At 49.1% G+C, this 26,280-nt stretch overlaps 1 protein-coding gene across 1 annotated transcript in view; it reads left to right on the top strand.

Moving 5' to 3' along the window:
• The first annotated feature begins 5,760 nt into the window (after nt 1-5,760).
• Nucleotides 5,761-26,280, top strand: part of atp11a (ATPase phospholipid transporting 11A) — a 302,919-nt gene continuing 282,399 nt past the window's right edge. The window contains exon 1 of the mRNA XM_085999881.1: nt 5,761-6,055. Coding sequence (XP_085856007.1) covers nt 6,017-6,055 — 39 coding nt within the window. The 5' untranslated portion in view covers nt 5,761-6,016. The remainder of the gene's footprint in view (nt 6,056-26,280) is intronic.

Here is a 26,280-nt window from a genome sequence, read left to right as displayed (position 1 = left end):
CCTACAGTTATGAACTTTGCTACAGGCCTGGGAAGATGCTGGCTAATGCTGATGCTCTGAGTCGCTTGCCTTTGAACCGGCCGATGGCTGAGACGCCACCACCCCTGGAGGTGCTGCTACTGGAGGAGGTTCCAGAGGCCCCACTCCATGCCCAGCGGATTGGCAGCCTCACACAGAAAGATCCAGTCTTATCACGGGTGCTACGCTGGCTGCTGCATGGCTGGCCCTCCGAGGTCCAGGAGGAGCATTTCAAGCCCTTCGTTCAGAGGCGCCATGAAATGTCTGCACACAAGAACTGCGTGCTCTGGGGAAGCCGTGTGGTGGTTCCTGCCACCACAAGAGAAGAGGTGCTGAAAATGCAGCATGACTCACACCCTGGGATTGTGCACATGAAGGCGTTGGCGAGAAGCTACGTCTGGTGGCCGGGGTTGGACCGAGACGTGGAGGAGGTGGTAAAGAGCTGTGAGACATGTCAGCTGACTCGCCAAGCCCATCCAAGGCTCCCCTTCACCCCTGGGAGTGGACCACTCGTAAATGGTCAAGACTCCACATTGACTTTGCAGGGCCATTTCAGGGGAAGGTCTTTTTGATAGTGGTGGATTCTCATTCAAAATGGCTGGAGGTGGCTATCATGAGCTCCATGACATCCAGTGCAGTGATCAACGCGTTGCGTTTGCTGTTTGCCACACATGGGGTCCCCGACGTGCTGGTTTCGGACAATGGAGCAGCCTTCACGTCAGCGGAGTTCAAGGCTTTTGCAGGCAGAAATTGGATCCGCCACGTGACCACAGCGCCCTATCACCCCTCCTCTCATGGGCAGGCAGAGAGGATGATGCAAACCACAAAAGAGGCACTGGTGAGGATATCGGTGGGGGACTGGCAAACCAGATTGGCCAGGTTCCTATTATCACAACATACCACACCAAACTCAGCAACGGGGAAGAGTCCTGCCGAGATGCTGATGGGTCGCCGGCTGGCGACTGCACTGGACCGGCTACACCCGGACTACAGGGATGAGATGCACACAAAGCAAGAAGAGCTGGCTAAGGAGCACCAGGGCACCGCCAGGCAGTTCGAGTCGTCAGAGACTGTGTTTGCCCGTTGCTATGCAGGAGGAGACAAATGGATGCCTGCCGTGGTGGAGCAGGCCACGGGTCCCCTGTCGTACAGCGTCCGTACACCTGATGGCCAGCTACACAGATGCCACGTAGACCAGCTACGGGGTCGTACTCCGGTGAGAGTAACAGAGACGTCACAGGCTAGGCCATTGTCTCCGCCACCTCTGCCAGGCAGTGACGGCCTGCTTCCTGCAACAACGACGGAAGCCACATCGACAGAAGGTGTCACAGAGTCATCAGCCACGGAGGAAGGTTTTCCTGCGGCTAGCAGTGGCACCCCGACTATGCCTGTCCAGCGGCGCTCAAGTCGGGTTAGATTCCGTCCCAGACGCCTGGAGGACTAAGGGGTTTTATCTGGGGGAAAGGAGTGTTGTGTTTTGAGTTTTGCTTCAATTAAGTTTGTCCCAGTTCCCGGGTGTTACCTGAAGGGGGTGCTGGGGGTCTCGGTTTTACTTTGTCTTTCACTTTCAGTTTCGGGTTCTGCCATGCAATGTGCTGTAATGTCCACCCATTTACTCAGTAAATAGTAAAAGGTACATTCCGTCTCCTCTATTCATTACTGTTCGGTCAAGATGCAATAATTTTGGTGTCCTTATTTAAGGAGGGATATACTTGCATTGGAGGCCGTTCAGAGAAGGTTCACGAGGTTGATTCCTGAGATGAAGGAGTTGTCTTATGAAGAAAGGTTGAGCAGGTTGGGCCTGTACTCATTGGAGTTTAGAAGAATGAGAGGTGATCTTATTGAAACATATAAGATTCTGAAGGGGCTTGACAGGGTAGATGCAGGGAGGATGTTTCCCCTCATGGGGGAATCTAGAACTAGGGGACATAGTTTCAGAATAAGGGGTCGCCCATTTAAAATGGAGATGGGAGGAATTTTTTCTCCCACAGGGTCGTAAATCTTTGGGATTCTCTATCCCAGAGAGCTGTGGAGGCAGAGTCATTGAGTATATTCAAGGCAGAGGTAGACATTTGAGCTACAGGGGAGTCAAGGTTTATGGGGAGTGGGTGGAAAAGCGGAGTTGAGGCCAAGATCAGATCAGCCGTGATCTTGTTGAATGGCAGAGCAGGCTCGAGGGGCCAAATTAACTACTCCTGCTCCTATTTCTTATGTTCTTATGTTACCCTGCCCACAGCCCAAATCCCACCCACCACCCAAGCTCTGCCCAGAGCCCAAAGCCCCGCCCACAGGTCAAAGCCCCACCCACAGCCCAAACCCCACCCACCACCCAAGCTCTGCCCAGAGCCCACAGGCCAAAGCCCCGCCCACAGGCCAAACCAAGCCCACCACCCAAGCTCTGCCCACAGCCCAAACCCCCACCCACAGCCCAAAGCCCCGCCCACAGCCCAAAGCCCCGCCCACAGCACAAAGCCCCGCCCACAGCACAAAGCCCCACCCACAGGCCATTTTTTGCAGAAGAAAAATAGTCAGAAAAGCAATCTTTACTCCTAGCGCATTGTCTCAAGAGTGAAGTGGTGGATCCACTCCGAGACCGATTCCCTTTCTTTAATGAAAGTTTGTGACTGCTTCAAAGATTCCTGTGGGACTCACAGCAACTCCTTGCTGGTGAGTTACTGATGTAGTACTCAATGGGATACCCAGGAAGTCTGAGAATTCCCGCCGTCCAACACGCTTCCGTGATTTAGTGGGGGAGCAGGGCAGAAAATCTGTCCATGAATCCCCTCCCCCTGCCATCCCCAGTCCACAGAATTTAAAAGGCTGCAGCAAACGGGCAAGAATCCCAACAGAACCAGGTTCCTACCCACAACAACTTGCATTCACACAGCACCTTTAACATAAGAACATAAGAAATAGGAGCAGGAGTAGGCCATTCGGCCCTTCGGGACTGCTCCGCCATTCAATGAGATCATGGCTGATCTTCTGCCTCAATTCCATTCACCGGCCTTATCGCGATATCCCTTGATGCCCTTACTAGTCATAGAAGATAGGAGCAGGAGTAGGCCATTCGGCCCCTCGAGCCTGTTCCACCATTTAATGAGATCATTGCTGATCATCCAAATTCAATACCCGGTCCCTGCTTTCTCTCCATATCCCTTGATCCCTTTAGCCTTAAGAAATATATCTAACTCCTTCTTGAATATATTTAATAAATTGGCCTCAACTGCCTTGTGTGGTAGAGAATTCCACAGGTTCACCACTCTCCGGGTGAAGAAATTCTAGTCTGTCGAGTCCTGTTAGAATTTTATAAGTTTCAATGAGATCCCCTCTCATTCTTCTAAACTCTAGCGAATACAAGCCAAATTGACCCAATCTCTCCTCATACGTCATTCCTGCCATCTCAGGTATCAGTCTGGTGAATCTTCGCTGCACTCCCTTCATGGCAAGAACATCCTTCCTCAGATAAGGTGACCAAAACTGCACACAATACTCAAGGTGTGGCCTCACCAAGGCCCTGTACAACTGCAGCAAGACATCCTTGTTCCTGTACATAGTAAAACATCCAAAGGCGCTTCACAGGAGCGATTATCAGACAAAATTTGACACTGAGCCCATAAGGAGATATTAGGAGAGGTGACTAAAAGCTTGGTCAAAGAGGTAGGTTTAAAGGCGCAACTTAAACAGAAAGAGGTAGAGAGCAACATTCCCTCTAAGTTGTGCGACCGCTCATTCCTTCAAAATCATGCATGTTCTATTACAGACAGCCAATCCACTCATCAGATTACAGCCCAGGGAATGAAGACAAAGCTCTGCCCCAGAGTCCAACAACTTTCCATGATCAATACTACTGGAGATTCACTGTTCATATATCAAAAATGGTATAATAATCCCTATCCATGGTGCTTTGCAATCACAAATTCTGCATTATGATGTGGTAACATGCCCTGGTGTCATACTTTTTGATTGGCTGAAATTTTTAAAAGCCACACTGTAAACATCCCAGAGAGAGAATGTTTAGGTTTACAGCAATTAGTGTTGCTGTAGAGAGAGAGGGTCAGTGTGAATCAGTCAGAGACACATAAAGGCTCTAAAATAGCACAGTGATGTGAATCCACACTCTTTCTACCCTAAAGACAGGAGCAGTTAGCTTGAAAACTAGTTTTGATAAGAGCAGTGGTAGAGTTGCATATTTGATTTCTTTTTATGGAATGAAGAGTAGGGAATTGAAACTCACACTGAATATATATTTCATTTTAAATCAGTTTGTTGGTTTATAATACCTCATCTCACGAGTGTGCTTTTTAGTACAACTTCCGTAAAGACAGGAGAGAACAAGTGGTGGTACATGTGAGATCATAGTATCCAGTACATGCAGCAGAGGCATATGTTGCGATCCCAAGGTCATGCTATCGTTTACTAGACATTGGGAAGTAAAGGTGTAAAGGCGCACTCTGGGTCATAGCGGACACAAAGTCCACTTATAAGATTGAATGGTAATGCTTAAACATGAGAGAATATCTGATATAGAACAGTGAATGTTACAGATTTTAATTATTGTTGGAATATTTTTATTTTTAAATATTTCTGCCTCTTTAATCTCTCTAAATCCCATCTTTCTTTACTTCGCTTTCTGTGCCTGATTTGATATTGAATTCACTGTTCCAACACTTCCAGGATCAGACTGCGCTGCTCGTTAATGATTCTTCAATCTGATTGGTTAAGGAGAGACTCGGTTGCTTGCCCTGTAGAGGGCGCTGCACTGTTTCTGTCTGCCACTGACAGCAAGTTCCAAAATTGTTTTTTTTACTAAGGGTACCTGTACTGTTAATATTCACAGAAATCACAGAAACCCCACAGTGCAGATAGAGGCCATTTCAGCCCATCGAGCCTGCACCGACACATATCCCACCCGATCCCCGTAACCCCTACACCAACACATATCCCACCCTATCCCTGTAACCCCACGTATTTAATCCCCCTAACACTAAGGGTCAATTTATCATGGCCAATCAACCTAACCCGCACATCTTTGGATATTACTGATTTATCTGTAAAATTTACCCCTGCATTTATACTGTTAACCCTAAAGCTGTTCTCAAGGCTTTATTATGTAATTGATGAGTTGTAACAGGTACTAACATATTAAAATTATTTAATAAATATGTTTGACTCAAACAAAAGACAGCAAGTTCCAGTGCAAAGCCGCGCGGAAATTAAACAGTGCTATCCACTGAGCCAAACCAGCATCCGCAGTATTTTGCTATTATGACACCAATATTATTCTGAAATAACAACAGAAAATGCTGGAAAAACTCAGCAGGCCAGGCAACATCCGTGGAGAGAAATAGTCAACGTTTTGGGTCGAAACCCTTCCACAGAACTGGGAGAAAAGACAGGAAAAATTATTCCAATGCCTGCGACAGGGAAAGTGAGATAAGCACATGAGGAGAAAGGAATAGAAGGATATGGTGATAGGGTGAAGGAAGAAGGATGAGAGGAGGTTGGTGTGGAGCAGAAACACCGGCACGGATCAGTAGGGCCGAATGGCCTGTTCCTGTGTTGTAAACAGGTGCAACTCGACAGTAAATGCTGGCCCAAAACGTGTGACATCATAGACTTGCCCTTCTGAGACAGCAAGTCCTTTGATTGGCTGCAAACAGCGAAAGGGCAGCGCTGCTAATATTAAATATTAATATCAGAGGCTGAAGACCCGCCCTCCCATTAGATTTTGTTTCAAGATTCCCAAAGACTTTCGCCGCGAATCATTCAGCGTCTATCTGTTGCGCCGCTACTGCCCGCCTGTTCTGCCCCACTCCGGGATTCCGGGACTCCGGCCAGGCGGAGCCGGGACAGAGCCGGGCGGGCGGCCGGGCAGAACCGGGACAGAGCCGGGCGGGCGACACAGCCGGGTGGCGGGGCAGAGCCGGGCGGAACCGAGACATGCGCCGTGTGGCAGCGGATTAAAGCCGAGCGCTGCGCACCCGGAGCCGGAGCGGCGATGGACTGGAGCGGGCTCCGGACCGCGATCCGCCGCTGGGTGAGTGACCTTCGCCGGAGGGACAGCGACTGAGTCCCGGCCCGTGAAACGCCAACCCGCGGGGGGAGGTCGGACCGGCACCGGGAACCGGTGCTGCGTTTGTCAGCCCAGTCTCGATCTCCAGAGCCATTGCTGCTGGAATCCGCCTCGGCTCCAGTTTGTGGTCATTCCCGGTGTCGGGGCTCCAGGGAGTGGGTCGGACCGACTCCCGAACCGGGGAGTGTGACTGTGGGCAGGTTTTTTGCTAAAGTCGCCGACCTGTTGTGCATTTCCAGGATTGTTGAACTTCTTCCCGTGTTGAAACTTGTTGAGAGGCTGAGGTGATTTGGCGAAGTCCCCGCCGGCGCCTGTGAAAGGTGTGAAGTGGGGCAACTGGCTCGGTGCCAACGGCTTGTTGTTTACACTTTGCTCAAGGCACAGCTTCGTCGAGTCTTGTGTAGTTTTTGATAAGGGCTTTGGAAAGAAAATATTCCTGAGCAATCTTGTAATTATTGGTGGTCCTTTAAAGCTTGTGAATTGGTAGGATTCTGTTTTTTCTGTAAATTGAGCCTTGGATGAAAAGCAGTGAAGAATCTCACCTCATGTTAAGTCAATATTGAGTGAATAATCTTATTTCATAGTCAGTCTTTCCCACACCAGTGAGTTGCCGCACTCTCGGAGCCTCCTGTTCTGCCCCAGTAAATGTGACAGAAATCGTACATTAAACAATAATCAGCTTCTCTGAAAGGAGGTTTTGCCTGTCCATTTTCCATTCTGATCTGCTTTCCCACAGAATGTGCGGATCCTGTCGGTCAGCAGTGTGAGAACCTGTAGGGATTCCGACTGTGAACTTCCCCTTTTTTATCTGCGTGCGTGCAGCGATCTGAAGTGAGAGCTGAGAAGGAGGCAATGTTTGTAGGAAGTTATTGGTGGGGTTAGTGGCTGAAACTCAGTAATAAAGTAACTTTGAATAAAGAAAATCTACAGTAACCTCTTTCCAAAATGTGCAATGAATGCCATTGGTGCACAATTCCAGTACTCCCTGCAGCACATCCTTTAGTCCGTCACCAGCAGATACCACAATTTTTATCTTTTTGAAATAAGTGACGGCTGAAAAGTTGTATTGCAGCTGGCAAAGTAATCCGATTCTGTGCTAAAACCCTGCACTGTGTTTTGTGTAAGGGAAACACAGACTAGCTCTTTGGTTGCCGATTGTATTTTATATAATAATAATATCAGGGAGAAATGGTCCTTTTTCAGAAAGGATGAACTTGCTTTTAGACAGCATCTTTCACATCCTCAAGATGTCCCAAAGCGATGAGCAGCCAATTAATTGAAGCGCACACAATCTTTTTTTGTAATGTAGCATTCACTTTGCGCACAGCAAGATCCCAGCACGGTGGCATAGTGGTTAGCACTGTTGCCTCACAGCACCAAGGACCCGGGTTCAAATCCGGCCTCGGGTGACTGTCTGTGTGGAGTTTGCACATTCTCCCCGTGTTTGCGTGGGTTTTCTCCGGGTGCTCCGGTTTCCTCCCACAGTCCAAAGATGTGCGGGTTAGGTTGATTGGCCATGATAAAAATTGGACCTTAGTGTTAGGGGGGGATTAAATACGTGGGGTTACGGGGTTACGGGGATAGGGCTTGGGTGGGATGGCTGTCGGTGTAGGGACCGGGTGCTAGGGTTTGGATGATCAGCCATGATCTCGTTGAATGGCGGAGCAGGCTCGAAGGGCCGAATGGCCTACTCCTGCTCCTAGTTTCTATGTTTCTATGTTTCTAAAACAGCAGTGAGATGTTGGTAGAGGGATAAATGTTGACCAAGATAACCAGGAGAAATCCACTGCTGATCTTTAAATAGTCCTGCAGGATATTTTACATCCACCTGAGAGGGTAGACGAGGCTTTGGTTTAACGCCTCATTTGAAAGATGGCACCTCCGACAGTGCAGCGCTCCCTCAGTACTGCCCCTCCAACAGTGCAGCACTCCCTCTACTGCCCCTCCAACAGTGTAGCACTCCCTCACTACTTCCCCTCCGACAGTGCGGCGCTCCCTCAGTACTGCCCCTCCGACAGTGCAGCGCTCCCTCAGTACTGCTTCTCCGACAGTGCAGCGCTCCCTCAGTACTGCCTCTCCGACAGTGCAGCGCTCCCTCAGTACTGCCCCTCCGACAGTGCGGCCCTCCCTCAGTACTGCCCCTCCGACAGTGCGGCGCTCCCTCAGTACTGCCCCCTCCGACAGTGCGGTGCTCCCTCCGTACTGACCCTCCGACAGTGCTGTGCTCTCTCAGTACTGACCCTCCGACAGTGCAGGGCTCCCTCAGTACTGCCCCTCCGACAGTGCAGGGCTCCCTCACTACTGCCCCTCCGACAGTGCGGCACTCCCTCAGTACTGCCCCTCCGACAGTGCGGCGCTCCCTCAGTACTGCCCCTCCGACAGTGCGGCGCTCCCTCAGTACTGCCCCTCCGACAGTGCGGCGCTCCCTCAGTACTGCCCCTCCGACAGTGCGGCGCTCCCTCAGTACTGCCCCTCCGACAGTGTGGCGCTCCCTCAGTACTGCCCCTCCGACAGTGCGGCGCTCCCTCAGTACTGCCCCTCCGACAGTGCGGCGCTCCCTCAGTACTGCCCCTCCGACAGTGCGGCGCTCCCTCAGTACTGCCCCTCCGACAGTGCGGCGCTCCCTCAGTACTGCCCCTCCGACAGTGCGGCGCTCCCTCAGTACTGCCCCTCCGACAGTGCGGCGCTCCCTCAGTACTGCTCCTCCGACAGTGCGGCGCTCCCTCAGTACTGCCCCTCCGACAGTGCGGCGCTCCCTCAGTACTGCCCCTCCGACAGTGCGGCGCTCCCTCAGTACTGCCCCTCCGACAGTGCGGCGCTCCCTCAGTACTGCCCCTCCGACAGTGCGGCGCTCCCTCAGTACTGCCCCTCCGACAGTGCGGCGCTCCCTCAGTACTGCCCCTCCGACAGTGCGGCGTTCCTCAGTACTGCCCCTCCGACAGTGCGGCGTTCCTCAGTACTGCCCCTCCGACAGCTCAGTACTGCACTGGGAGTGTCAGTCTAGATCAAGTGCTGGTGTGGTGCTTGAACTCACATCCTTCTGAGTCAGGTGAGAGTGCTACCCACTGAGCCAAACTGACACCAATATTATTCTATAATTTTTATAATTTCTGAATGCACAAAGAGATGAGATAAATCATTCTCCTTGTGAGTACCAGCAAGAGGTGCACTTTACTTGTGTGTGATAATGTGGAACAAGACTGATGTGCAGCAGGAGATTAAAAGCACCATTTTACATGCTGACTGCTGATAGGGACTGTGCTGCCAATCTGGTGCTGATGTAATAATTTACAAATTGCTAGTGCAGGATCAGACAAGGGGCCTACACGATCTTGCTGTTAGTTAGTGTGTAAGACTTGTCATTTCTTATTGGTCTGGTTAACCACTGACTATTTCTGTCTTACTATTAACTAAGTAAACCAACTCTGCTTTGAACTGGCTTGCAATCTCAGTCTTTTTGCTCAAAATCTCACTCATGGTGAAAATTTTCTCGACATTTCCATCAATGCGAAGTTAATACTCTTAAGATAAGCAGCTTTAAATTGGACAGCATTAGTCTGTTTGTCTGTTTGTTCTTGCTGGCTGACTGCTCATTTTGACATTGATTTCATTGTGCAAACCTTTTGAAGACTGCAGTGTTACAGATAACAAGCTACAAAGAACAAAATGCCAGCATTTTCAGTTTTCTTTTGTTTGTTCATGTCTTTGCTGCAGCTGCTTGGAGCTGGTTATCACAGGACAGCAACTTGAACATGACTTTGCCTCCAATCTTTCTGCCTAACAGTTTGGCAGCTCCTTGCAGCAATAAGAATGAGATTGAAGAACATGCTTGCTCCATTTCTGTTGTGGGGCAAGGCTGTGACAGCAACAGGAAGTTCGGTATTGTGCTTCCTTGATTTGACTGAGGGCTCGTACAACATACTGTGGATCCTGTACAACTTGTCAGTTATTGTGCTTGGGTGCAGTTTCCAGTCAGCAAGTTCACATCTGTCACGGGAGGCTCATGTCGCAGGGGGCAGCAGTTGGAGGTTTCTGATTGGCCACCAGGTTGTAGTGGTACCTGGAGCCTGGTGGGGACCGGGTGGGACTGTACCCATTCTGAGGTCAAGTTGTGGCCTTGGGGGAGATGGGCCTGCAGAAAGGGATGCATAACACTTGGCTTTTTCCTAACTCGAGACACTGTACATCGTCTGTCTCTGCTCGGCACATGTCCTTCTCCTGATGTTTGCTGTGAGTGGCAGGAAGTTCTTGCCCTGTTTGGCTGTAGCTCTGGGTTGGGTTGAACAGGATGGGAAAGCTGGTTATGGCTTTGGGTTAGGGTAGAAGTGTGGAATTCTCGCCCACAAAAAGCAGTAGATGCTAGCTCAGTTAATAATTTTAAATCTGAGCAATAGATTATTGTTAGACAAAGGTATAAAGGGATATGGAGTCAAGGCAGGTGGATGGAGTTAAGATACAGATCAGCCATGATCCCATTGAATGGCTGAACAGGCTTGAGGGGCTGACTAGCCTACTCCTGTTCCTATGTTCCTACGAAAGACTGGCGGCCAGAGCAGAACATAACATAAGAAATAGGAGCAGGAGTAGGCCATTCGGCCCTTCGAGCCTGCTCCGCCATTCAGTGAGATCATGGCCGATCTTCTGCCTAAATTCCATTCACCGGCCTTATCGCCATATTCATTGATGCCCTTATTAGTCAGAAATCTATCGACTTCTGTTTTGAATATACCCAATGACTGAGCCTCCACTGCCCTCTGGGGTAGAGAATTCCAAAGATTCACCACCCTCTGTGTGAAGAAATTTCTTCTCATCTCAGTCTTGAATGGCCTACCCTTTATCCTGAGGCTGTGGCCCCTGGTTCTAGACTCCCCAGCCAAGGGAAACATTCTCCCAGCATCCACCCTATCAAGCCCTGTAATAATTTTGTCTGCTTCAATGAGATCCCCTCTCATTCTTCTGAATTCAAGAGAATATAGGCCTAGTTTACTCAATCTCTTCTCATACAACAGTCCCGCCATCCCAGGAATCAATCTCGTGAACCTTCGTTGCACTCCCTCTATGGCAAGTATATCCTTCCTTGGGTAAGGAGACCAAAATTGTACACCATACTCCAGGTGTGGTCTCAGCAAGGCCCTATATAATTGGAGTAAGACTTCTTTACTCCTGTACTCAAATCCTCTTGTAATGAAGGCCAGCATACCATTTGCCTTCCTAATGGCTTTCTGCACCTGCACATTCACTTTCAGTGACTCATGTACAAGGACACCCAGGCCCCTTCAAGCATCTGCATTCCCCAATCTTTCACCATTTAGGAAATACTCTGCCTTTCTGTTTTTTCTACCAAAGTGGATAGCTTCACATTTATCCACATTTATAATCCATCTGCCATGTTCTCGCCCACTCACTGAGCCTGTCGAGATCCCCTTGAAGCCTCTTCACATCCTCTTCGCAACTGACACTGCCACCTAGCTTTGTGTCATCAGCAAATTTGGAAATGTTACATTTAGTCCCCTCATCCAAATCATTGATCTAGATTGTGAATAGCTGGGGCCCAAGCACCGATCCTTGCGGAACCAAATGTGTGGTTTGTGGTGGCTCTGTGCCAGTCCTTCTCGGAAAGGTCCGTGTAGGGTAAGATGTGATTGGAAAATGTCGACTTTCCTTTCCCTCAATCTACTGTAGACAGAGGACCACATTCATGCTCCCTGCATTGCTCCTCTTGGACTGTGGCTCAGGCCATATTCTCCAGATTTATGTCGACTTTCTGCATTGTCTGGTGATGTAGAGGACACTATTGCAGTGTTGTCCAGTATGTTAGCCACTAGCCACATGTGGCTAATTGGGAATCCAGATGTGGCTAATTGTATTTCTGATTAGTAAAGAAACAGTGTGTAACAGACACTGTCCTTGGTCATTTGATCTCTATTCGCATATCCGCACGGTGCATGCATGTGAACTTTAACCTTTTTGTGTGTTTGTTTGTAAAATGAAAAGCAGAGTTTGTGTGTTTTTTGATGGTTGTGGCTGCTTTACTTCCTTAGTTATTGAATGGTGAGATGTTTAAGTAAATATGCACATGAAGTACATTTATCTATATTGTGTGAGTGCGTGTAAGGCATTTTCTACTTAAATCAGTGCATGTGGCTAAGGCAACACCATTTTTACCACATCTGTGGATCATAAGCAATTTCTATTGAACAACAATACATTATTGAGTAGCGACAGGTGAACAACAGGATAGAACATCTAATGGGGAGACACAACACAGGCTGTAGGGAGCGCGACACTCTACCTTCCCTCATGGCAGGTGAAATGGACGCACTGCTACTTGAGGTGAGTGCAAAGAAAGTTTTGTAGGAACGTGGGTTCCTAACTAAAAGACTGAGTTTTACTCAGGCGATCAAACAAAACAAACTTTAATGAAACAAACAGGTTTTAACAAGAAACTGCAGGATAACATCGAATGTAGGTCTGCTCTCTTTGGAGGCTCCACGAGGACTGCCCCTGCAGTCCCGTGGCTGACGTCATCACGTTTTCCCGCCAGTGGGGAATCACGTGATGAACGGCGTGACGTCATCACGTTTTAGCCGCGCTGTTAAAGTAACCACGCTCTGTACAGTTAAACAGCATAAGTAAAGATACAGACTCAGGCTGTAGCTAACATGTTGTTAAAGGAATTATATACAAACGATTTGAGTCCTTTGGTGGCTCCGCCACTGTTTCCCAGTTAAGGCACCTCCAATGACAACAGTGCATCATATCGGGCAGTAGATGGTGTCCAGGCTCAATGCCATCACCAAGACCTGGCAGCAGATCATAGACTCATAGAAATTACAGCACAGAAGGCGGTCATTCGGCCCATCCAATCTTTTCCCTGTGTATCCCTTTAATATTAAGTCCAATAGCTTTGATATCTGTTGCAAATTTATTTTCTTATTCCCTTTTTGCAGCTCATATTACTTTCTTTGTATCTCTTTGTTGGTCTTTGTAGCTCTCTTAGTCATCCGTGGCTCAGTGGGTATCACTCTCGCCTCTGAGTCAGGAGGTCATGGGTTCAAGTCCCACTCCAGAGACTTGAGCCCATATTCCAGGTTGACACTCCCAGTGCAGTACTGAGGGAGCGCTGCACTGTCGGAGGGGCAGTATTGAGGGAGCGCTGCATTGTCGGAGGGGCAGTACTGAGGGAGCGCTGCACTGTCGGAGGGGCAGTACTGAGGGAGTGCTGCACTGTCGGAGGGGCAGTACTGAGGGAGCGCCGCATTGTCGGAGGGGCAGTACTGAGGGAGCGCTGCATTGTCGGAGGGGCCGTCTTTTGGATGAGCCGTTAAACCGAGGTCCTATCTGCTCTCCCAGGTTGATGTAAAAGACCCCATGTCACTATTCGAAGAAGAGCAAAGGAGTTATCCTAATGTCTTGGCCAATATTTATCCATCAACCAACATCACTAAAACAAATTGCTGTTTGTGGGATCTTGCTCTGCACAAAATAGTCTTCCATGTTTCCTACATTACAACAGTGACTACACTTCAAATATACTAAATTGACTATGAAACACTTTGGGACACCGAGGTAGTGAAATGCGCTGTATAAATGCAAGTTCTTATTTCCCCACTGGCTTGCACAATCTCTCTTGTATATGCTTTTTATTTTTGGCCTATATTACTTGGGTGTGTTTCAAAAACAAACTTTTTATTTACCACCAAAGTGGTTTTATTGAGGCCAGACCAACACTACATATAATGAATAAGGTGACAAAAGGCACGGTGGCATAGTGGTTAGCACTGTTGCCTCACAGCGCCAGGGTCCCGGGTTCAAATCTGGCCTCGGGCGACTGTTTGTGTGGAGTTTGCACATTCTCCCCGTGTCTGCGTGGGTTTTCTCCGGGTGCTCCGGTTTCCTCCCACAGTCCAAAGATGTGCAGGTTAGGTTGATTTGGCTATGATAAATTGACCCTTAGTGTTAGGGGATTAATATACGTGGGGTTACAGGGATAGGGTGGGATATGTGTCGATGCAGGCTCGATGGGCCGAAATGGCCTCTAACTGCACTGTGGGGATTCTGTGGATTCTGTGGAATTAAGAAAATGGACCATTTCTCAGCAAACCAGGAATACCAGATGTTACACTAAAGCACATGAGCTAAATTATGACTTCCTGCTTTCACTCTTTCAGTTGCAGATACAGCTTTAAATAATCTGTTTTACATGTTCCTACTCTATTATCTTTTTTGTAATATCTGTTTTAAGCTTAGCAGAGATTCTGAATAGCGGTTTACTGATGGGTACAGAGTAAGCAGATGGGGTTCGGGGCAACTTTTGACACAAGGTCCCAAAACTTGAAAAGATGAAAATAACTTCCATTTTACCAAAGGTTTCTGTAACAGCTAAAAAGGTCCTGATTGTATAAAGGTGTCTCAGCTCCGGACTTCTTCTTCACAACTCCTCCTCAATCACGAGATAATGAACAGCCAATCCAGAATTCCCCACCTTTAAACTTTACTCTTTCTCTGTGTTTGTGTTTGTGTTCTCTCTCAGATGCCCAGATCCACATAAATAAGAGATTCAACCACTCAGCATGTTACAAAATAACCAAACCATGGCACAATTTGAAGCCCAGCGTTTCTCTTGTCACGTGGGCACAGCAGGACTGGGACGCACTCAGGCTGACTTGAGTCCATTGTGGACTGATGGTCTTTATTCCCCCACCCCAAGCGGTTCCCGAACCATGTGGCTGTATGTGGTAACATAGTGGTTACGTTACTGGACTAGAACTAATGATCTGGTGACATGAGTTCAAATCCCACCACAGCAGCTGGGGAATTTAAATTCAGTTAATTAAATAAATCTGGAATAAAAAGCTAGTATCAGTAATAGTGACCGTGAAACTTAACAGATTGCCGTAAAAACCCATCTGGTTCACTAATGTCCTTTTAGGGAAGGAAACCTGCCGCCCTTCCCAGGTGACTCCAGACCCACAGCGATGTGGTTGACTCTTAACTGCCCTCAGAAATGGCCCAGCAAGCCACTCGGTTGTACCAAACCGCTATGACAAAGTACAAGAATAAAACCGGACAGACCACCCGGCACTGACCTAGGCATCGGATCAGATTCAGACATGACAAAGGCACACCCAACTCAGTCATCCCAGCAAAGTCTCCCTCACTAACATCTGGGGACTTGTGAAAAAATTGGGAGAGCTGTCCCACAGACGAGTTAACCACCAGTCAGACATAGTCATACTCACAATCAAAGCTTTCAGCCAACGGCCCAGACTCCTCCATCAATAATGCTGGGTATGTCCTGTCCCACTGGCAGGACAGACCAACCAGAGGTGGTGGCACAGTGGTGTACAGCTGGGAGGGAGTGGCCCTGGGAGTCCTCAACATTGATTGCAGACCTCATGACGTCTCATGACATCAAAAATGGGCAAGGAAACCTCCTGCTGATTACCACCTATCTTCCTCTTTCAGATGATGAATCAGTACTCCTCCATGTTGAACACCACTTGGAAGAAGCACTGAGAGTAGCAAAGGCACAGAATGTACTCTGGGTGGGGGACTTCAATGTCCATCACCAAGAGTGGCTCAGTAGCACCACTACTGACCAAGCTGGCCAAGTCCTGAAGGACACAGCTGCCAGTCTGGGCCTGCGACAGGTGGTGAGAGAACCAAGACGAGGAAAAACACTACTTGACCTCGTCCTCACCAATCTACCTGTCGCAGATGCATCTGTCCATGACAGTATTGGTAGCAGTGACCACCACACAGTCACTGTAGAGATGAAATCCCGTCTTCACACTGAGGACACCCTCCATCGTGTTGTGTGGCACTACCACCTTGCTAAATGGGGTAGATTCAGAACAGATCTAGCAGCTCCAAACTGGGCATCCATGAGGCACTGTGGGCCATCAGCAGCAGCAGAATTGTATTCCACCACAATCTGTAACCTTATGGCCCGGCATATCCCTCTCTCTACCATTATCATCAAGCCAGGGGACTAACCGTGGTTCAATAAGGTTCAATGTCGAAGAGCATGCCGGGAGCAGCACCAGACGTACCTAAAAATCAGGTGCCAACCTAGTGAAAGTACAGCACAGGACTACAAGCGTGTTAAACAGCGGAAGCAGCTCGCTATAGACAGAGCTAAGTGATCCCACAATCAATGGATCAGATCAAAGCTCTGCAGTCCTGCCACATCCAGTTGTGAATGGTTGTGGACCATTAAACAACTAACGGGAGGAGGAGGCTCCATGAACATCCTCATCCACAATGATGGTGGAGCCCAGCACGTGAATGCAAAAGACAAGACTGAAGCTTTGGCAACCACCTTCAGCCAGAAGTGCCGAGTGGATGATCCATATCGGACTCCTTCTGAGGTCTCCACCATCACAGAAGCCAGTCTTCAGCCAATTTGATTCACTCCATGTGATATCCAGAAACGGCTGAGCGCACTGGATACAGCAAAGGCTGTGGGCCTCGACAACAACCGGGTTATCGTGTTGAAGACTTGTGCTTCAGGACTAGCCGCGCCTCTAGCCAAGCTGTTCCAGTACAGCTACAACACTGGCATCTACCAGACAAAGTGGAAAATTGCTCAGGTATATCTGTCCACAAAGAGCAGTACAAATCCAACCTGGCCAATTACCGTCCCATCATTCTACTCTCAATCATCAGCAAAGTGCTATCAAGCGGCATTTACTCACCAATAACCTGCTCACCGATGCTCAGTTTGGGTTCCGCCATAGAATCATAGAATGGTTACAGCATAGAAGGAGGCTATTCGGCCCATCAAGCCCAGGCCGGGTCTCTGCAAGAGCTCTTCAGCTAGTCCCACTCCTTTGTCCTTTCTCTGTAGCCCTGCAAATTTTTTTCCTTCAGGTACTTATCCAATTCCCTTTTGAAAGCCACGATTGAATCTGCCTCCACCACCCTTTCAGGCAGCGCATTTCAGATCCTAATCACTTGCTGCGTAAAAAAGTTTTTCCTCATGTCACCTTTGGTTTTTCTGCCAATTGCCTTAAATCTGTGTCCTCTGGTTCTCGACCCTTCCGCCAACAGCAACAGTTTCTCTCTATCTACTCTGTCTAGATCCCTCATGATTTTGAACACCTCGATCAAATCTCCTCTCAACTGTCTCTGCTCTAAGGAGAACAACCCCAACTTCTCCAGTCTATCCACTTAACTGAAGTCCCTCATCCCTGGAACCATTCTTGTAAATATTTTCTGCACCCTCTCTAAGGCCCTTCACATCCTTCCTAAAGTGCGGTGCCCAGAATTGGACACAATACTCCAGTTGAGGGCGAACCAGTGTTTTGTAAAGGTTCATTATAACTTCCTTGCTTTTGTACACTATGCCTCTATTTATGAAGCCCAGGATCCCGTATGCTTTTTTAACCACTTTAACCACCAGGACCATTCCTCTCCAGACCTCATTATAGCCTTGATCCAAAAAGGGACAGAAAAGTTGATTTCCAGAGAGGAGGTTTGACGTCAAGGCAGCATTTGACCGAGTGTGACATCAAGGAGCCCTAGTTAAACTGAAGTCAGTGGGAATCGGGGAAGACTCGCCTCTGGCTGAAGTCATACCTAGCACAAAGGAAGATGGTTGTAGTTGTTGGAGGCCAATCATCTCAGCCCCAGGATGTTGCTGCAGAAGTTCCTCAGGGCAGTGTCCTAGGCCCAACCATCTTCAGCTGCTTCATCAATGACCTTCCCTCCATCATATAAGGTCAGAATTGGGGACGATCACTAATGATTGCACGGTGTTCGGTTCCACCCGTAACTCCTCCGATATTGAAGCAGTCCGTGCCCGCATGCAGCAAGACCTGGACAACATTCAGGCTTGGGCTGATAAGTGGCAAATAACATTCACACCACACAAGTGCCAGGCAATGACTATCTCCAACAAGAGAGCGTCTAACCACTGCCCCTTGACATTCAATGGCATTGGTTGCCATCTTCCAAAATTCTATAGATTCTAGAACGGTTCCTGCAAATGTAACCTCGCTATTTAAGAAAGGAGGGAGAGAGAAAATGGGGAACTACAGACCTGTTAGCCTCACATCAGTAGTTGGGAAAATGCTGGAATCTATTATAAAGGATGCAATAACTGGACACTTAGAAACTAATAGTAAGATTGGGCAGAGTCAACATGGATTTATGAAAGGGAAGTCCTGTTTGACAAACCTATTGGAGTTCTTTGAGGATGTAACTAGTGGAGTGGACAAAGGGGAACCGGTGGATGTGGTGTATTTGGATTTTCAGAAGGCCTTCGATAAGGTCCCACACAAGAGGTTGGTGAACAAAATTAGGGCACATGGAATTGGGGATAATATACTAGCATGGATTGAGAATTGGTTAACAGACAGAAAACAAAGAGTAGGGATAAACGGGTCTTTTTCAGGATGGCAGGCTGTGACTAGTGGGGTAACGCAAGATTCGGCGCTTGGGCCCCAACTATTCACAATCTATATCAATGATTTGGATGAGGGGACTAAATGTAACATTTCCAAATTTGCTGATGATACAATGCTAGGTGTCAGTGTCAGTTGCGAAGCGGATGTGAAGAGGCTTCAAGGGGATCTCGACAGGCTCAGTGAGTGGGCGAGAACATGGCAGATGGATTACAATGTGGATAAATGTGAAGTTATTCACTTTGGTAGAAAAAACAGAAAGGCAGAGTATTTTCTAAATGGTGAAAGATTGGGGAATGCAGATGCTCGAAGGGACCTGGATGTCCTTGTACATGAGTCACTGGAAGTGAATGTGCAGGTGCAGAAAGCCATTAGGAAGGCAAATGGTGTGCTGGCCTTCATTACAAGAGGATTTGAGTACAGGAGTAAAGAAGTCTTACTCCAATTATATAGGGCCTTGGTGAGACCACACCTGGAGTACTGTGTACAATTTTGGTCTCCTTACCTAAGGAAGGATATACTTGCCATAGAGGGAGTGCAACGAAGGTTCACGAGATTGATTCCTGGGATGGCAGGACAGTCTTATGAGAAGAGATTGAGTAAACTAGGCCTGTATTCTCTTGAATTCAGAAGAATGAGAGGGGATCTCATTGAAGCATAAAAAATTATTACAGGGCTTGATAGGGTGGATGCTGGGAGAATGTTTCCCTTGGCTGGGGAGTCTAGAACCAGGGGCCACAGCCTCAGGATAAAGGGTAGGCCATTCAGGACTGAGATGAGAAGAAATTTCTTCACACAGAGGGTGGTGAATCTTTGGAATTCTCTACCCCAGAGGGCAGTGGAGGCTCAGTCATTGGGTACATTCAAAACAGAAGTCGATAGATTTCTGACTAGTAAGGGCATCAAGTGATATGGCGATAAGGCCGGCGAATGGAATTGAGGCAGAAGATCAGCCATGATCTCATTAAATGGCGGAGCAGGCTCGAAGGGCCGAATGGCCAACTCCTGCTCATACTTCTTATGTTCTTATGTACCATCATCAGATCCCCAACCATAAATATCCTGGGGATCACCATTGACCAGAAACTTAACTCAACCAATAAATACTGTGGCTATAAGAGCAGGTCAGAGGCTGGGTATTCTGCGGCAAGTGTCTCATCTCCTGACTCCCCAAAGCCTTTCAACCACCTACGAGGCACAAGTCAGGAGTGTGATGGAATACTCTCCACTTGCCTGGATGAGTGCAGCTCCAAAACACTAAAGAAGCTCAACACCATCCAAGACAAAGCAGTCCGCTTGATTGGCACCCCATCCACCACCTGATACATTCACTCCCTCCACCAACGGCGCACCATGGCTGCAATGTGTACCATCTACAAGATGCACTGCAGCAACTCGCCAAGGCTTCTTCGGCAGCACCTCCCAAACCCACGACCCCTACCACCTAGAAAGACGAGGGCAGCAGGCGCATAAGAACACCACCACCTCAAAGCCGCACACCATCCTGACTTGAACGTATAGTTCCTTTCCTTCATCGTATCTGGGTCAATATCCTGTAACTCCCTCCCTACCTAACAGCACTGTGGGAGCACCTTCACCACACAGACTGCAGCGGTTCAAGAAGGCAGCTCACCACCACCTTCTCGAGCAATTAGGGATGGGCAATAAATGCTGGCCTTGCCAGTGACGTCCACATCCTGTGAATGAATTAAAAAAAAAAAAAATACTGCCCAGTGAAGTGGTGCAGGAGGTGGGCGCATTGGGCTATTGAGTCGCTGACCTGGTTTAGTGGGAATAAACAAAACTGAAGGACCCAGGCTGCACATTGAATTAGTAAAATCTGTTTTAATAAACGCAAAGAGCACATTGTCCATCGACAAGGTCCAAAGGGTCCTGGTTTGCATTATCTGGATCAATGATTAAATCCTAATATATAATGCAAGATCCCTCCTCCCTTTCCAGCTCCAATATGTGATGAAACTCAATAGATTAGTGAGAGACTATTAAGCTATAATCTGAAGCCATAACATCTGAAGCGGTGGCTTGCTGTGGTTTACAGACTGCAGCCAATCGGGAGGAACCTGGACCATTTCAAGGGTGAGGGAAAAGTCTGAACAAGTCAAACTCCAGCCAAGTTTTCCAGGAACAAGCCTGCAAGAAAATGTTTTCTAGGGATCTGCAACATACAGGCAACAAAAGTGCTTTATTCACAATTTTTTCTGGAGGTGGCTACACTGAGATGTGACAGAGGCACACTAGGTACAAGGGAGAGGAAATTGGGCTTCAGCGAAAGTACAAAACGGAAGTTAATGGAAACCGGGTGTCTGATTCATTATCGCCTGTTCTGCACTGCAGCCAAAGACCAATTTCACTATCTTTAATCTATAGACCAATGGAAGGGCTGATCCATAACTCTCATCTTTGCAATGCAACATCTCTGAATCAAAACAAACAAAATCAGCAGTAGAATTGGCCCATTAAACTGTCGTCCCTCACATCATATCGGTGGTAGGGAAATTATTGGAAAAATTCTGAGGGACAGAATTAGTCTCCACTTGGAGAGGCAAGGATTAATCAGGGATAGTCAGCATAGCTTTGTCAGGGGAAGACCAATTAAATACATACTACTTTGGTTCTGTCTTCACAAAGGAGGACACAAATAACCTCCCAGAGATGTCGGGGAACATAGGGTCTAATGAGAGGGAGGAACTGAAAGAAATCAGTATTTGTAGGGAAATGGTGTTAGGGAAATTGACGGGATTGAAGGCCAATAAATCCTCCGGGCCTGATAATCTACATCCTAGGGTATTTAAGGAAGTGGCCCTAGAAATAGTAGATGCATTGCTGGTCATCTTCCAAAATTCTATAGACCCTGGAATAGTTCCCATGGATTGGGGGGTAGCTAATGTTACCCTGTAGGAATGGCTAGATTCCTAACTAAAGGACTGAGGTCGAGTCAGTCTATCAAACAAACGATGTTTAATACTAATCAACAGATTTTAAAATGAAAACACAGGAGAACTACGTTACAGGTCTGTACTCTTTGCTGGCTCCACGAGGACTGGCTAGGGCGGCTCCCCAGCCCGACGTCATGACGTCATCACGTTTTCCCGTCGCTGGAGAATCACGTGATGACATCATCGCGTTTGGTCTCATTCTTAAAGGGACCGCGCTATGTACATGCAATGATATGAACAAAGATACAGATTCATTCTGTAGCTAATAATTTGTTAAAGATAATTATGTACATTAGATCAGAGTCCCCCTGGTGGCTCTGCCACATGCGCCCCCCCCCCCCCCAGAATTATCTTTAACAGTAAAAGTGAATCGACCAGGAGGTCTGACGAGCCTGTCGGAGCGACTCCTGTATTCTTGGAGTGGACGTTGTTGAACAGCGGGCGGGCTGGCGGATGGACGCCTTCGGTCTGGCGTGGATGCAGCGGGAGGTCGACCACGTCGTGGTGGCTGCGCAGTCTCTACTGGCCGGTCGATGTCCAGGTGTGCCGGTTTGAGACGGTCAATGGATATGTGGTTGGGTTTACCACCGATGTCTACAGAGAAACTCTTGTCGCCTGTCTCCAGTATGCGAAAAGGGCCTGTGTAAGGGGCCTTGAGCGGATCCTTATGGGCATCATGACGAATGAATACAAATTCAGCATTCTTTAGCTCCGCTGGTACGTGTGAAGATGGAAGGCCGTGATACGAAGTTGGGATAGGCGCAAAAGCCCTGGCTGTTTCCCGGTGGCTGCTAAGTTGTGCAGCTGCGGACCACGGCTCAGTTGGAAGCGGCAGGAAATCTCCCAGTACGCGGAGTGGCTGGCCGTACACGAGCTCTGCGGCGGACGATTGCAGGCCCTCTTTGGGGGCCGTGCAGAGACCCAACATGACCCACGGAAGCTTATCCACCCATCCGGCGCCTTGGAGGTTGGCCCTCAGCGATGCCTTTAACGATCTGTGGAAACGTTCGCACAAACCGTTTGCCTGCGGGTGATAGGCCGTGGTGCGGTGAAGCTTGGGGCCGAGACCCTGGGCCACAGCGTTCCAGAGCTCGGAAGAGAACTGTGGACCGCGGTCTGAAGAAATGTCCGCCGGAACGCTGAAACGTGCGACCCATGAGGAGAGGAATGCTCTGGCGACATCAGCGGACGTAGTAGACGCCAGAGGAACTGCCTCTGGCCATCTAGTAGTACGATTGACCATGGTGAGGATGTGTGTGAACCCCTGCGACGGTGGAAGCGGCCCGACGAGGTCCACGTTGACTTGGTCGAATCGACGTTCTGGTACTGCGAATGTGGCCAATGGGGCCTTAACGTGACGTTGCACCTTAGACGTTTGACAGACGACGCAGGTGTTAGCTCAGTCACGGATATCCTTACGCATTCCTCTCCAGACGAACTTAGCCGACATTAATTTTTGAGATGCCTTCACGCCAGGATGCGAAAGCCCATGTATGGCGTCGAAAACTTTGCGGCGCCAGGCGACTGGAACGATCGGGCGGGGATCTCCCATGGAGACATCGCAGAGTAACGAGGTGCCTGCAGCGTGGAATTGCACATCGGTCGGTTGGTCGGAGGCTAGAGGTGTCGGTGCGATACGCCTGTGTTTCAGGGTCGGATGCCTGATCGGTAGCCATGAGGGCATAATCGATGCCCAGCTGGACCGCCCGTACGGTCGCGCGAGAAAGGCAATCGGCTACCAAGTTGTCCTTGCCAGCTACGTGTTGGACGTCTGTCGTGAATTCTGAAATGAAAGTTAGCTGTCGCTGCTGTCGAGCCGACCACAGTTCGGCGGTCTTGGCCATGGCGAAGGTCAGTGGTTTGTGATCTACAAACGCAGTGAAGGGATGTCCTTCTAACAAAAAACGGAAATGGCGGATAGCCAGGAACAGCGCCAGCAACTCCCGGTCGAAAGTGCTGTATTTGCGTTCGTTGCGCCGGAGTTGGCGGCTGAAAACTGCCAGTGGTTGCCACGTCCCATTGACCCACTGTTCCTGCAGAGTGCCTATGGCATAGTCGGAAGCGTCGGTGGTAAGGACGATGGTGGCACCTGGCAGACGGTGCGCCAACATAGTTGCATTGGCTAGAGCGGTTTTTGTGTTGTCGAAAGCGTTGTCCATTTCGACCATCTAGGCTATTGTATCCTTTCTGGCCTTGCCTTTGAGGGCCTCGTAGAGGGGCTGTATGAGTCGTGCTGCCTTGGGCACAAAGCGGTGGTAGAAATTCACCATGCCCAGGAATTCTTTAAGAGCCTTGGTGGACTGCGGCCTTGGGAATGCCGTAATTGCTTCGACCTTTGACTGCAGCGGAATTGCGCCCTCCGAAGTAATGCGGTGGCCCAAGAAGTCAATCTGTTGTAGGCCGAACTGACACTTGGCCGGGTTGATTATGAGGCCATGTTGGCTGAGGCGCCGAAAGAGGGTGCGGAGATGGCAGACGTGTTCCTCTTTGGTAGAGCTGGCTATCGGGATGTCGTCAAGGTCGACAAATAAAAAGGGAAGATCCTGCAGGACCGAGTCCATTAGTCGTTGAAAAGCCTGTGCGGCGTTCTTGAGCCCAAATGGCATCCGTAGAAACTCAAACAGTCCAAAGGGAGTGTTGACAGCCGTTTTCTGGACGTCCTACGGGTGTACGGGAACTTGGTGGTAGCCACGGACGAGGTTGACCTTGGAGAAGATTGAGTTTCCCGTCAAATGGGCGGAGAAATCCTGTATATGTGGGATCGGGTACCAGTTGGGAGTAGTGGCGTCATTAAGACGTCGGTAGTCCCTGCATGGCCGCCATCCACCGCCGGGCTTCGGGACGATGTGGAGAGGCGAGGACCAGGGACTATTCGACCGGCGAATAATCCCCAGCTGTTCCATCGTGGCAAACTCTGCCTTCGCAGCCGCGAGCTTGCCAGGTTCCAGGCACCGAGCTAGTGGTCGAGGAGGAGAAAGTGGGCTTGGTCAGCTCCGGGAATTCACCTAATAGGCAAGTGAACTCATCTGGCGAGGGCAACGCGCAGGAGACAGTGTGCGATGTTGCGGAACTGCGGAAGCAAGGGATGGAGTGGAAGGTGGCCGCGTTGACCAATCGACGATTTCTTACATCCACCAAGAAGCTGTTGGCGCATAAGAAATCCGCGCCGAGGATGGCTTGCGAAACCTTGGCTGTAATAAATTCCCACTGAAACTGTTGCCCGCCAAAGCACACCTGGACCCGCCGTTTGCCAAAGGAACGAATGGCCCTGCCATTAGCTGCCACGAGGGAGGGGCCGTACATCCCAAACTGAATTTCGAGTGCTGAGGCAGGAAGGATACTACACTGCGCCCCGGTGTCGCATAAAAAGCGCCGGCCTGAGAGGGAATCTGTAATGTAGAGGAGCATCCCGGAATTCCCAATCGCCATCGCGGCCGCGGAACGTCCCTCAGACTCGGTCCTCCTTTTCTGGAGTTGCTGCTGGTGTTGATGTCTTTTTTTTTTAGGCACGAAACTGCAGGGAGGGCGGTAGCCTCTGGCTTTCGCGCCGAAACGGGCATGGTAAAAACACAAGCCGGGGGATGGAGGCGTCGGGGCGGCGCAGGTTTGCTGCGTGACCGCATAAATCGTATCTGCTTCTGCAGCAAGTGCTGCGCAATCTGTGGCTTCTGATCTGGCGAGGGCAGCCTGAACCTGCTCGGGGAGTTGACTCAGGAATAACTCCCGAAAGAGGAAACATTGTGGTTCTGAGCCAAGGAGCGTGAGCATCTGGCTCATTAACTCAGATGGCTTGGAATTGCCAAGCCCGGGCAAAGCGAGTAGCCGGCGGGCACGCTCCGCCTTCGTGAGCCCGAAGACCTGTATTAACCACGCTTTGAGAGTATTATACTTGCCGTCAACCGGGGGGTTTTTGAGCAGGCTGATGATCCGTGAGGCCATGGAGCTGTCGAGTGCGGAGACCACGTAAAGGTAACGGGTCTGATCCGCAACGATGTTTCGGAGATCGAATTGTGCTTCTGCTTGGATGAACCAGGAGGCCACCTGTTGTTCCCAAAACTGTGGGAGCTTCAAAGCCACGGAGTTTGCATCCATGTTTCGTCGCGTCGCGCTTCGCTTCGCTTCCGCGAAAATTGTTCATGAAAATTCGGGGTCACCACTGTAGGAATGGCTAGATTCCTAACAAAAGGACTGAGTTCGAGTCAGTTTATCAAACAAACGATGTTTAATACTAATCAACAGAGTTTAAAACGAAAACACAGGAGAACTACATTACAGGTCTGTATTCTTTGCTGGCTCCACGAGGGCTGGCCAGGGCAGCTCCCCAGCCTGACGTCATGACATTTTCCCGCCGCTGGAGGATCACGTGATCAACGTGATGATGTCATCGCGTTTGGTCTCATTCTTAAAGGGACCGCGCTATGTACATGCAATGATATGAACAAAGATACAGATTCATTCTGTAGCTAATAATTTGTTAAAGATAATTATGTACATTAGATCAGAGTCCCCCTGGTGGCTCCGCCACAACCCCACTATTCAAAAAAGGTGGTAGAGAGAAAACGGGGAATTATAGATCGGTAAGCCTGACATCGGTAGTGGGGAAAATGCTAGAGTCCATTATAAAAGATGTAATAGCAGAGCACTTGGAAAACAGTGACAGGATCGGACAAAGTCAGCATGGATTTACAAAAGGTAAATCGTGCTTGACTAATCTACTGGAATTTTTTGAGGATGTAACTGGTAGAATAGATAAGGGAGAACCATTGGATGTGGTGTATTTGGACTTTCAGAAGGCTTTTGATAAGGTCCCGCATAAGAGATT

This window comes from Somniosus microcephalus, chromosome 10 (genome assembly GCF_052327205.1).
Source record: "Somniosus microcephalus isolate GS21.2 chromosome 10, FLI_Smic_1.0, whole genome shotgun sequence".
NCBI classification, from domain to species: Eukaryota; Metazoa; Chordata; class Chondrichthyes; order Squaliformes; family Somniosidae; genus Somniosus; species Somniosus microcephalus.
This window is presented reverse-complemented; position numbering and strand designations above follow the sequence as displayed.